The 12,549-nt window shown below is 55.8% G+C and overlaps 1 protein-coding gene across 1 annotated transcript; it reads left to right on the top strand.

Annotated features, from left to right (window-relative positions):
• The first annotated feature begins 6,426 nt into the window (after nt 1-6,426).
• LOC123630766 (trefoil factor 3-like) lies at nt 6,427-9,246 on the top strand. The gene is made up of 3 exons (XM_045540717.1): nt 6,427-6,528; nt 7,885-8,031; nt 9,056-9,246. Exons 1-3 carry the CDS (start codon nt 6,447-6,449, stop codon nt 9,067-9,069), a joined length of 243 nt encoding a protein of 80 aa, XP_045396673.1. The 5' UTR covers nt 6,427-6,446; the 3' UTR covers nt 9,070-9,246.
• Nucleotides 9,247-12,549: the final 3,303 nt, after the last annotated feature.

Here is a 12,549-nt window from a genome sequence, read left to right as displayed (position 1 = left end):
ATTTTTATTTGTCACTTTGGGCCTTTAATTCATCTGGAAATTTGTTAATGGGTTGTTAAGTCATGGATCTAAATTTTCCTTTTTCAATGTAGGTAATTAAAAATACCTTAGTGCTGTGAGGTAAGGATCTAAATTTGTCTTTTTAAAATATGGATAACTGATTATCCTGGTACCATTTACTCAACTGTCCTCTCTTTCCCCACTGATGAGAAATATATCTCTGCTATTATCCACATGTCCTTATGTAAGTGGATCTATCTCTGGCCTTTCATTTCTGCTTCAGTTGTTTGGTTCTATCCCTGCACCAATATTCCCTGCTTTACACACGCAGTTTTATAATCAGTTTTAACACCTGGTAGCGCAGGTGCCTTCTGAGTCTTCTCTTGCTCTTCCCAGTCCTAATTCTTTTTTTTTTTTTTTTTTTTTGAGACAGAGTCTCACTCTGCCCGAGCTAGAGTGCCATGGCATCAGCTTAGCTCACAGCAACCTCAAACTCCTGGGCTCAAGCAATCCTCCTGCCTCAGCCTCCCGAGTAGCTGGGACTACAGGCATGCGCCACCATGCCCAGCTAATTTTTTCTATATACATATTTTTAGTTGGCCAGATAATTTCTTTCTATTTTTTTAGTAGAGATGGGGTCTTGCTCTTGCTCAGGCTGATCTCGAACTCCTGAGCTCAAACAATCCACCTGCCTTGGCCTCCCAGAGTGCTGGGATTACAGGCCTGAGCCACCGCGCCCGGCCCAGTTCTAATTCTTTAAACTGTTGCTGGATGCTTTTGGGTCTTCACCTTTCCATAGAAACCTTAAAGTCAATTTGTGGCATTTTATAAAAATCTCCTGTTAAGGCCTTGATAGCAAATATGTGGAATATAATGTTTATTTTGAAAAAATTGCCACCTGTGGAATGTGTGGCCTTCTCATCTATTAATAGGGACCTTTATGTATTTGGTTTGTCTTTTAGGTCCCCAGTAAAGTACACAATTTATTCTCCTGCCTAGTCCCCCGCTCTGCTCTAAGGTCCCTCCTGGGAAGGAACCGCATAGTTTGTGCCTTTGTTCCCTCTCACCAGAGTCTGCCGCAGTGACCTGCCCATGAGAGGCCCTCAGGAAACCCATTTAGGCCTCTGTCTCTGGGTTTTACACTAAATACAGGATCCAGGAATGCATACAGTTATAACACTCCTGCTGCTCCTCCTCCTCTTGGTGGCAGAGTGGAAGCTTAGCTGACGCACTGGTCACCAGCAGATGCCACGTTTCAAAGTGAGAAGACAGACCATGAAATGTTAAAAAAAAAAAACTGGCTAAGGATTGTTAAATATTTTGCCTGTACTGAGGCTACTAAAAGTTTGAGAGAAGAGAATTTTGGAGAAAATGGTGTGTGAGAATTTTTGGAGAGCTGTGGATGTGCTGTGAGTCCCTCCCACTGCCATCTTGCCTCGAGGGGCCGGGGTGGGGCACGCCTGCCTCCAGTCTCAGGTCTCCCGAGTGAGGCGTTAGTTAGTGGGACCACCGAGAGAGCTGGGCACACGTGCACCCTGGGTGGAGGTGACAGGAGACTGGTTTCCGGTTCTTGAGTCTCTAGCAGGGAGCAGGATGAGCCATCGGGATCTGCCTGCGTCCCAGGGCGTGCTGGTGTGAAGGACGGAGGAACGTTCCCAGGGAGCCAGAGATAAGTCGTGGGATACAAGACAACTATGCCAGTCGTCCTAGGTCCTGGGCAGGAGAGACACTTGAGGTGTGAAGAGGCATCATCTCAGAGACATTGAAGATGCCGCCACGTTCCCGGGGTGGGGAGGAAAAATGGAGGAACTAGCAGAAAGTGCGTCGCCAGCATTAGAGGGTCTGCAGGTGAGGAATCTCTGAGGGGCCCCGAAAGCAGCACATGAGATAGGGAGTTTGTTTCAAGCACCTGCTGGGCCCAGGGAACGTGGAGCCAGCCTGGAAAATACCGGAAGACCTTCCATTACACCCCTGTCCTCCCCTTGCCCTTCCCCTGCCCAGGCCGGTGTTCCTGTCTGGGTAGCAGCAGGCTGGGCGAGGGGACGAGGTTCAACATCTTAATTATGGCAAATTCCAAACACATATTAAAGTAGAGATGACAGTATAACGATCCCCTGTGTGCTCATCAATTAGTGCCAATGATCACCAACTTATGGCCAATCGTGTTTTGTCTGTACTCACCCCCCCTGCTTCTCCCCCTTGAAGTAGCCTGAAGGGACTTGCACGGATCACAACATAGTATTTCGGTACGTGTCCCCAAGAGACAAGAGCATCTGTATATAAGCATACGCACCCATCTGTGCCGCACACTTGCAGATACACACTCAAACCCACAGCGCCACTGTCAGCTAACGATCGCCACAATTCCCTCGTAGCATCAAGTGAAAATATTTAACTTTTAACCAAGCTCAGAATTTTGATTATCATACGGAACTGGACTGAATGACAACTGTGTTTTGTAACTTTAGAGTCATAGGATCACCTGACCTTTCTTTCCAAAAGGGGAGGAACCAGTCCCCACGGAATGGGAGATGAAGACACTAAGTGGTGCGATGCTATGAGCCCTGCGCGGTGGCTCTGCTCCCTGCCCGGTTATAGGGCCAGACACACACGCAACATGCCCCACGCACCTGTCCTGTCAGTGCACGATCACGTATGTGGGAGCGTGACAGAGCATGTCACACTGCTGTGCAGGTTGCTTGGCCGTGTCTTTATTTCCAGAGGTGGGGAGTATGCCTGTGCCCCCCTCTGTCCAGGACCCCCAGTGGTCAAGTCGGATTCGGGAAATGACTGCAACCCAGGGAGGGGCTTGCGGGACGCCTCTCAGCAGGTGGTCCCGGTCCCAGTTTGCCTGGGACGAGCCCGCTCACACCTGCTGTCCTGGTGTAAGTGTTGCTGGAACCCCACTAGCCCATATGGAAGCGTCCTGTGTTGACAGCTTGTTACATGGTCTCCTCTGTTGGGCTCTGCCCTGGGCACGGCTGCCACGTGTCCTTGCCCCTCCGAGCAGAGCCCCAGCCGGGGCCCCATCAGGAAGTGAGTCCTGCTCCTCCGGGCCGGCAGTGTTGTCTTAGCCTCCCAGGGACAAGGAAATTGGAGGAGGCTCCGCGGGATTACTCTGGTGGCATGTGGGGCGTGGGACGGGACCCAGCAAACATGGTGATTGATTACCGCCAGTGATTCATGGAGACCGGCTCAGGGGCACCGGGAGGACAAAGGCCGAGGCCCGAGGAGGGTGTGGGATGGGAGGGAGGCCGCCAGCTGGCAGAGGGGACACAGGGTCCTCCCGGCAGGGCCGTCCAGCTCCCCAGGGGGCCCGGGTCGGGGCGGGGAGGGAGCCGTCACTGTGAGACAAGCTGTGGGGACCTCCCCTCCCCTCACACCAGAAATCCCAGGTTAAAATAGACTCTCAGGACCAGGTGTCCTTGGGTGTGTCAGTGTCCCAGGGCTGCTATGACAAGAGCCACAGACTGGGTGCTTCAAACAACAGAAATTTACTCTCTCATGGTCTGGGGGCCAGAAGGCCAAGGTCAAGGTGTCGGCAGGGCCGTGCTCCCTGGGAAGGCTCTAGGAGAGATTCTACCCTGCCTCTTCCAGCTGGTGTTGTCTGTGATCCTTGGTGCCATGGCTTGAAGACACGTCACTGCGGTCCCGTGTCCACACCACGTGTCCCCTCCCTGCGCGTCTGTGCTCACATCACCATCCCTCTGGTGTGTCTGCGCCTCTCCCCTCCTTATAAAGACCCCAGTCAGATTAGACTTAGGGCTCACCCTGCTCCGTTCTGACCTCATCTTAGTTTAACTGATTATATCGCCAACAATGCTATTTCGAAATAAGGTCGCACTCCGAGGTTCCAGGAAAACCATGAATTGGGGGAAAGACACTGCTTGGAAATCACTCCGTGGCGAGGGCTTGATTCCCAGGTCAGAGTCTGAAGCCCGAGCGCAGCAGGGGCTTGCCCGGCTTGGCAGGGGGGTGGGTGGGGGCTCTGGCTCTCCCGGGGTCCCCTGTGCTGTCTGGGGCTTTCGTACCCAGCTGCCTGCACCCCACCTGCAGGGGCCATGAGAACCGCGTGCCACAAACCTGGGTGTGGGACAAGACGGCCTTCCCCTCCGTCCTCCTAGGACACTCTTAGTGCAGAGCTGCAGGCTGGAGCTTGTCACCTGGGAGGTGAGGTGACACTCAGGCCTCCACTTGCACCAGCCACACCTGGGTGAGGGCCTCTCAGCGCCTCCCGCCTCCCAGCTGTTTCCTGGTGGAGCTGGTCTGGCTGCTCGAGAAGGGCCCATCTGGGTGCAAAACACTGTCAGTCAGAGCACGGTAAGGAGCAGTGTTACCTCTGGTCACCGGTCCATGCGTTCCCGGGAACCTTTCCTTGTCCCTTGCACCTGGGACTGCTGCAAAAGTCCCAAACCCAGACTCCCTGGATTTAGAGGGCTTTGTGGCTGCCTCCCAAGATGAGTGGCTAAAACGTCATGAAGTATTCTTTAAGCTAGACATTGTTTCCCACCAGGGGCTGTCACACACCCTCCTAGCAGATGGTAGGAGGGGACTGGCCCACTGTTCATTCAGGCCAGAGACCCAGGGTCCGGGAGGGGACCCTTAGGGCCAATGCCTCCCATCCCGAGCACACCAGGCCGCTATTTCTAACCCTTCCCGTTCTGCACTGGGTGGGTGGCAACGGCACTCTCCTAGTCCCCCCACGCACCCAGTTTGTCCTCAGTGGACTATGTGTCAAAAGACAGGAGCATCCCCGAGCTGGTCACTGTGTTTGCCTCCCAGAAACATCTGCGTTCAGGTCTCAATCGCTCCGGAGAGGCCCGCAAGGCCATGCCCGAAAGGCAGGAGGAAATTCTGTGCATAGGGAGGCGCTGCATCCAAGGCAGCCAGGGAGCAAGTGACAGCTGGTCAGCAGGACGCTCACGGGAGACATGTGGCCCCAGCATGACTTTTTACCTCCTTCCTCCATCTGAGTCTCTGCTGGCTTGAGTAACCAAGAGTGACAGTATTAGGGGGCTGAGAGGTGTCATGGATCATATAACCCTCCACATGCCATGTTGACTCTGTTTTCTGGGGGTGGGGGGGGGAGTTAGTAGTGCCAAGTAGGGAGTGCTGTGGCCTTAACTAAAGTGTCCTTCTGACTTACACCCACCTGATGAACTCCTACTCATTCCTCAAGACCCTGTCAGATTTCGCCCCAACCTGCCAGCTCTTATGGTACTGCACCACAGTTGTTGCTTTAAAGCTTGTTCCCCCTCACTAGGCTGTGGGCTCTGAGGTCAGAGGGTCTTCCTGGTGCCCGAGTGCCTGGCCTGTGATCCGTGCTCACCTACATATATGTGCCAATGACCACCAGTTCCTGAGGTGGAAGGTTGTACCCTGAGGCTCTTCAAATGGAGGTTCCGGAAGAGTCTGTGAGTAACATGGGATGGCTCTGCTGGTACAGAAACACGGAGAACACAACGAAAGTAGGATGCCATGTTTTCCCGGGAATAAGATCGGTCTCCTGCCCTGCGCCAGTGACAACTCCGTGGGAGGTGGCTGCCGACACCCAGAGCTGAGTTCGGGTCCCGCAGAAGTGGGTGGAACCCCAGCTGCACTGGGGCTGCCAGGGCTGCCTCTGCAGGGACCCGAAACGTGGAGCCTTAGTTTCTTCCTCCAGGAAGTGGGTCTAATTGTTCCTGTCTCATCTAGATATGCTGCTATACAACAGTCTCCAAGATATATCCTTCATTGAGGATAAAAACAAACCAGGCAAAGACCTACAGTCAGTTCCCATTTGTGTGAAAATGTGTTAGCTCTGGAGAGGAAATTTCTAGCAAGATGCCTCAGAAAGGGTCAAAAACGGATGCCTCTGGGCAGGGGAGTCTTGTACTATTCGACTTTAAAAACCAAATGTGTGTGTCATATTATTATTAAAATGCATTGATGACATTTACTTCATACATTTATTAAAATGTAGTTAATAATTTTTTTTTTTTGGTTGGGAAAAAAGCAAAATAGAAAGGAAAGGAGTCCCCACCTTTCGGGAGCTGTGAGAGAGACGACACCCTGACCACAGCTTCTCGGCTTTCCTGGTGTCTGAGGCCGACCTGGGGTTCAGTGACCTGGGGAGGTCCTGTCACTGAGCTCCTGGCTGGGTGGCACAGCCTCTATCCTCTGCCCAACACAAGCCCACCCCCCAGCGGAGGAACATTAACCCTGATTGGAATCCGCGACCGCCGCTTGCTGGCTACCAGGACAGTGGGGTCAGAGCTGTCAGGTGCATGACAGTTCCTTGCAGGAGAAGCCAGCGGAGGGAGAACCCTCCTCTCCCCGACCACACCCACACCCCCCCACCCACCTCCACCCACACACGGCCCGGAGCAGCTGTGCAAACACCGGGCTATAAATGATCTCCTGGCGCAGATCCTCCCAGGGGCCGGTCCTCGGAGCCGTCTGTCGCCATGGAGGCCAGAGCCCTCTGCCTGCTGGTGCTGGTGCTGGCCTGGGTGCCCGCCGGTGCGGACGAGCAGTACCTCGGGCTGTGTGAGTGCCGCCCCAGCTTCCCAGCAGCGGGCGGGGGGGATGAGGGAGGGACGCGGGTGGTCCAGGTAAGGGGCTCCCGGTGGGCTTGTGAGCTAGGAAAACGGACGCGCTTCCACGTTCCTTTAACAATCACCGCTTGTCAGATGCGCACTTGCTCTCCAGTAGCCCTGCACGGCGGGTCTCGCTGTGCCCGTTCTACAGACAAGGAAACTGAGGCTCAGGGAAAGTCATCGACTTGCCTAGGGCAGTCCTCCCTGGTCGGGGCTGAAATCGGGGGTGAACCCAGGCCCATCCCCTGCCATCCCATGGCCTTCTTTGCCAGAGATTTCTGAATTGCCATGTAGGTTTTTACGCATCATTTTTGCACATTTACAAAATGAAACGGAAAGACCGATGAGAGAATGATCACTTCCAGAACATTTTCAGTGTGCACAAACAGTTTTCACTCTAGCCATTGCACTGCCGCTCTGGGTGGGCTGTGGCTGTTTCCTGAACCCCTGTTCGGAGGAACTGGGGTGGGGCTCTTTCCTGGTTGTCCACTGAGCAGGGCGGAGGGTGGCGGTTCCCACACTCGGCAGAGCTTTGAAAAACCCCAACGCCAGGGGCACCAGTTAATCCAGAAGTCTCCAGGGGGATCCAGGCAGCAGCAGTTTTCAAAGATCCCCGGCAGATTCCAACGTGAGCAAAGTGTGGGGACCACTAGGATACGGACTCAGGGACTGGCAGCGACAGAGGAGAATTTAAGAGATTTCAGGTGATTTCCATTTTCCTAAGGTAAAATCCGGTTAGCTAATGAGGCAAAGTGAGATTCGGCTGCGCAGAGTGACACACAGGCTTGCTGGGAACACGAGTGTTGGAGACTGAGGGATGCACAGGGAAGATGTGACGAGCTCAGCAACTTGGGGACGGGGAGACACGGAAAGGAAATAGAAAGTGGCGTGCCCGGGCTTTTCCCCACGGAGCGTTCACCTCCTGCTGCACTCTTCGTTTAGAACAAGGGGGCGAGTTGTCAGTGACCAAACAATGAAGGGGAACTTTGTTTCCCAGTTCACGGGACCCTGGATTCCTAGGGCCCCTGCCAGCTGGACCCAGGCCCGTGTTTGACTTCCTGACAAGGTGACAAGAGCGTGCCAAGGGGGAGAGACACCCAGGCCAATGGCCAGGTTCCCTGAGTTGAGCATTTAACAGGACGTTTCTCTAAATATTTACACGGAAAGCTGATCCTCCTGGGATGGGGGTATCGCCATCCTTTGAACGCTGGAGCGCCGGGTGGGGGGTGCAAACATGCAAATGAAGTGTACAAACCAGCCCCAAACTGGTAGGGCTCCGGTGCTAACTGGGCTTTGTCTGGGACAGCGGCAAACCAGTGTGTCGTGCCGGCCAAGGACAGGGTGGACTGCGGCTACCCCGAGGTCACCCAGGAGCAGTGCAACAGCAGGGGCTGCTGCTTCGACTCCAGCATCCCGGAGGTGCCCTGGTGCTTCAAGCCTTTGCAGGAAACAGGTGAGCCCAAGCCTGGCAGCTGCAGCCTGGGGCTGCCCCCCACGCGGCCTGGTGTCCCTGGGTGGTCCTGGCCTTTCTGGGCCCCCAGGAAGTCGCACACACCCCGGCCCTCTGTTGGTGGATGCCCAGCACCTGCGCTGCCCCTAGGTGGGCCTCACGGCAGTCTTCGTGCCCAAGACAGTGGCTGTGCTCTTCTGTCTCCTTCATGTAAAACACAAAAGCAACGGTTTCAAAAAGGTGCTCGAAGCTAAGGTGTTATGTAGAGGGAGCTGGTTTGAAAACTATTCTTGAGAGAAATCGAAAATACAGGTTTGGAGAGCTGGGCCAACATTCCAGGCTGCTGTCCACAAATCTACCACCCAGAGTCCTTGTCATTTGGGACATGCCCACAGCAGATGGCAGGCAGGTGGTGGCACTGGGCGGCACACCCTGGTGCCTCTCCACACCCCAACCCCACCCTGCCCCTCCGTGAGGCTGCACCACCTCCGCCCTCTCTGGGAGGGGCCACGTGTGCTGGGGCTCCTGTTGGCTGCACCTGGGGGGCGCACGGTGGCTTGGGTGGGGCAGTCTGCTAGGAGCCATCTGGCGTGTCCAGGTGCAGGCTCACCTTACAAGGACGGGCTTACCTGAGGCTCTTTCCTGGCAGCAGCACCCAAAGGGGCCATTCTTGCCCTTGTCCCAGGGTAACACGGGGCGGGGGCCGGTTCCAGCTGACCCAGCTCCCTGATCAATGCCAGAGGCCCCTGCCCTGCCCAGTGAGGCCGAGGTGGAGGTCGGGGGGCTCCAGGACTGGGAGAGAGCTGCCTATTGCCTCTTGGCCTCCCCGGGCGCTGTCATCTCACCTGGTGGCCCAAGGTGGGGCATGGTCCGTGGGGTACCTGACTATTGTCCCCTGTGGTGGAGGGTGGGGGAGAATGCAGCACAGGGCTGACAGTGGAGCCTGCTTGGACCTCCGACCCCAGACAGCTGGCAGGTGGAGGTGAGACTGCTCGGGATGACGATGATGCCTCCGCTCTGTTTCCAGAATGCACGTTCTGAGTGCCACCCGCTGCCCCCAGCGCCCTGGAACTCGAGGCTCCAAGTTCTGGGCGCCCTGCCCGCCGTCCCTGCTTTCTGTCCCTCTGCTCCTGGCGGGGCTTCTGCTGCGAGTTAGTGTCGGGGGCTGACGCCTCAGAGAATAAAGACCCCTGCTCAGCACCAGGACGGCTCCTCGTCCCTGAGACTTTCCGCCGTGTGTTTTATTTCCGCCGCGTCGCACTCATTCCTTTCAGCATTTCCCAGCCGGGGGCAGCAGGAGGGTGTCATCACGTCTCCCAGGAGGGGTCTGTCCCCCCCCCAAGGGCAGGAAATAGTCCCCGAGGCTGCACCCCGTGTGGGATATCTCACGTCTCTGGCCTGGCGCTGCCCTGCCGGGGACGGCAGGAACCTCGTAAGTGGCCGCTTCCCCGTGTAAGCTGGGAAAATACATTTCAAATATAAGTTTTAAAAAATGATTAATGTCTTTCTTGGTGACGAGCTCGAGACAGTAAAACCATCTTACAAACTGGCTCTTTTTTGGTATTTGTTTGCAAGCCAAGTTTGACACCTGTGTCATCTTGGGTGGCCTTTTATGTTCTATTTTTTATGAAAACGGATGCAGCTGTGTGAATAAATCAGTGTCATCGAGGACCCCATCTCAGGTCCTCATGGAGTCTGAACCACCTCTGGTCTAGTGTCCTTCCCGACCCCACACCACTTTCTGGGACAGGTGGCTCTCCGCGCACACCAGCGCCGCTTCTGGTGGAGCCTCCCAGTGGCTTCTGTTGTAGGGGGGACTCTCTGAAAGCTGACACACAATTCTGCCCAGCGGCAGAGGACAGCGAGGGGAGGTGGGTCTCGTGGTCTGAGCCATTGCTCCCCGTTGGAAGACAGACACCCGCTCCCTGAAAACAGCAGCCCTGGTCTCTGGGCTTCACCTGGGGCCTGGTCCCTAGAGCTCAGACATGCCTGGAAGTGAGTCATTGCAACCCTTGTTTTACAGATAAGGAAAAAGTCTTTCTTTACAAAAGCCCCTGCTGAGGGAGGACCATGTCAGGATGTCCCCATCTCGGAATCCAAAGCCCTGGATGTCCCTTCTAATGCCCAGCAGGGAGCTTTCCAGCCCTACGTGTGCACTGCAAGTGTGGCCTCCCAGCTCTGAGACCTGCCACCAGGCACCTTCCGCTCCTGCATGTCCTCCTAGCCGGACCCCTGCACCCCTCTCCCTCCCAGACCACATCAGCCTCCAAGGGCTGAGGGAGGCGGCCACGGGCCCAGGGCCTCAGCCTCAGGCCACACTGCCACGGCCCACTGGGCGCTGCTTCCTCCCTGGCTAACTGCCCATGGCCTTGCCCTGAGGACAAGGACTCCGCAGCCTCCCTGCAGTGGGACCTTATTCATGGAACCGCCAGCTGCATTTCCAAAGGATTCCTTGCCTGCCCCCTCTGCTGTCACTGCTGACTCCCCCTCACTGTCTCTCACCTGCCCGAGCACCTGGAAAGAAAGGGACCCCCAGAGCCCAGGCTGGGTGGGCCCCCATCTGGAGAGCTTCTCCCCCCCTCTGCCCAGGCCTGTCCCTTCCTTAGACAGGACGTGCTTCACGGGCACCCTGGTGGTCTCTCCGTTGTTCCTGCTGCCCCGCATGTGGGCCCCGAGCTCGCTGCCATGTGAGAAGGTGCAGAGTGAGCGGGTTGTCCTGGGAGGTTGTGCTGGAAGCGCAGGATCCCTCTGGTGGGCACATTACTCTCCTGCGTGTCCGCCGCCTGAGGTCAGAAGCCAGTCCCTGCTTGGGGGTCCTGGCCACCCCCTCCAGCTGGTGGTCCATAGCAGGCTCACCACCCTCCACTCTGCAAGAGGGAATCTTCCAGAACACGCCCTCCTCGTCCATCCTGCCAACCTTCCTGAGCCCATGTCTTCTTGGAGGCTGTACCTCAACCCACCCGGTCTGTCCGGAGATGAGCAAACAGCACTGTTGGGACTAGGCAGCCAGGACGGCCCCGGGCAGATCCTCAGAGACGCACCTGCTGCTGGGGACCCTGATCCCAGCTGCCAGCTTGTGCCACAAATGACATAAGCAAAACCTGTGGCTACCTTGTCCCCACACAGCCTTGGGGCCAAGAGGACCACAGACGTCTGGGGACATCTGCTGGGGTGAGGAGCCTCTCCAGGCCACATGGCAGGGGCAAGACTGTAGGTGCCAAGGCTCTTTCCCAAAGCCACGTGTGTTCCTGCATCAGCAGCCAGAATGGCGGAGCTGGGGACAGGGCCAGGGCTCTGGCGAGAGGGGTGATGCGCACGTCCCAGGCATGAAATTTAAGGAGTTGCCCAAAGACTCAGCAATCAAGAGAAGCAAGATTTTACGCAATATTTAAAAAACCCAATCAGCAAACCACATGAGGCCTGCAGACTGCTCACCTGTTTTTATAAATAAAGTTTCATTACATTAGAACTGGGCTGGGATTAGGCTGAGGCCAATGAGGCAGAATCGTTCGAGTGTAGGGTTGGACTTGTCTCTGTTTAAATTTTTGGTGTTTTGTTCATCATTCCCTCTTTGCATTGCTTTTGATTTTAAATGTTTCATTAACATATTTTCCTTGATTACTGAGTTTTCTAGCACCCCTTAGAGTTTCCATCCAAGGTGAGTGGGGCACTCGCCTTGCCCTAACCCAGCCACTAGGGGCAGGAGGGAGGCAGCCCTCCAGCGGGGACACCCAGGGGTTGCACCTGAGTCCGGGTGGGGAGGGAGGAATCCCAAAGGTCTCACTGCACCAGGGTGTGACACTCAGCACCAGGCGTGCAGGCCTAAGGAAGTCCCAGAGAAGAAGAAGAGAATGAGGGTCATAGTGATTTGGAAAATAAATCCTCACGACAGGGTCAGAGTGCCCAGGCAGGCGTGTTGAACCAACGTACCAGAGGCAGTGGGGGCCCTGGGCCCTGGAGCCCTGAGCACTGGCTGCCCCCGGGCCTGAGCCGGGCAGCTCTCCTGTCTTCACTTCCCCGACACCTGGGAGGTCAGCTTTGGCTGATTCAGGAGAGGAGACTTGCCCAAACCCTTCTGGACTCTCTCAGAATTGTGAAAACTGGTTAATGAACCACACACCATGCATTAATAAAACACAAACCAAATTCCAAAGTGGTTATCTGCATCTCTTTGCGGTAGGTCCGAATTTCCTGGGTATGAGCTCTGGTGTGCTAAAGTGTAACTTCATGTTTATCGTAGCGAGATATCTTTCTCCCTGACGTTCTTGGAAGAAAATCAAATCTAGCCACTGTCTGGTGCTCAGACAAGTCCAGGCTCTGCTGTCTCCGTGGGGTGGACGTCCACACACGGCCCCTCTCCCTGGGACTGCCTCTGGGTTGGGGTCATCCAGGAGGCCTCTTCTCCTCCTGGGGTCCCGGAATGCCCCCGGGCGGGACCTGCACGCCTCCCCCTGTTCCTGGCACCTTCCCACCTGCCTCTGTCTCCCTCCCTCACCTACTGTGGGGACGTTGGAGCCCAGA

This window comes from Lemur catta, chromosome 1 (genome assembly GCF_020740605.2).
Source record: "Lemur catta isolate mLemCat1 chromosome 1, mLemCat1.pri, whole genome shotgun sequence".
NCBI lineage: Eukaryota > Metazoa > Chordata > Mammalia > Primates > Lemuridae > Lemur > Lemur catta.
The sequence above is the reverse complement of the archived record's forward strand: the minus strand, read 5'-3'. Positions and strand labels throughout refer to the sequence as shown.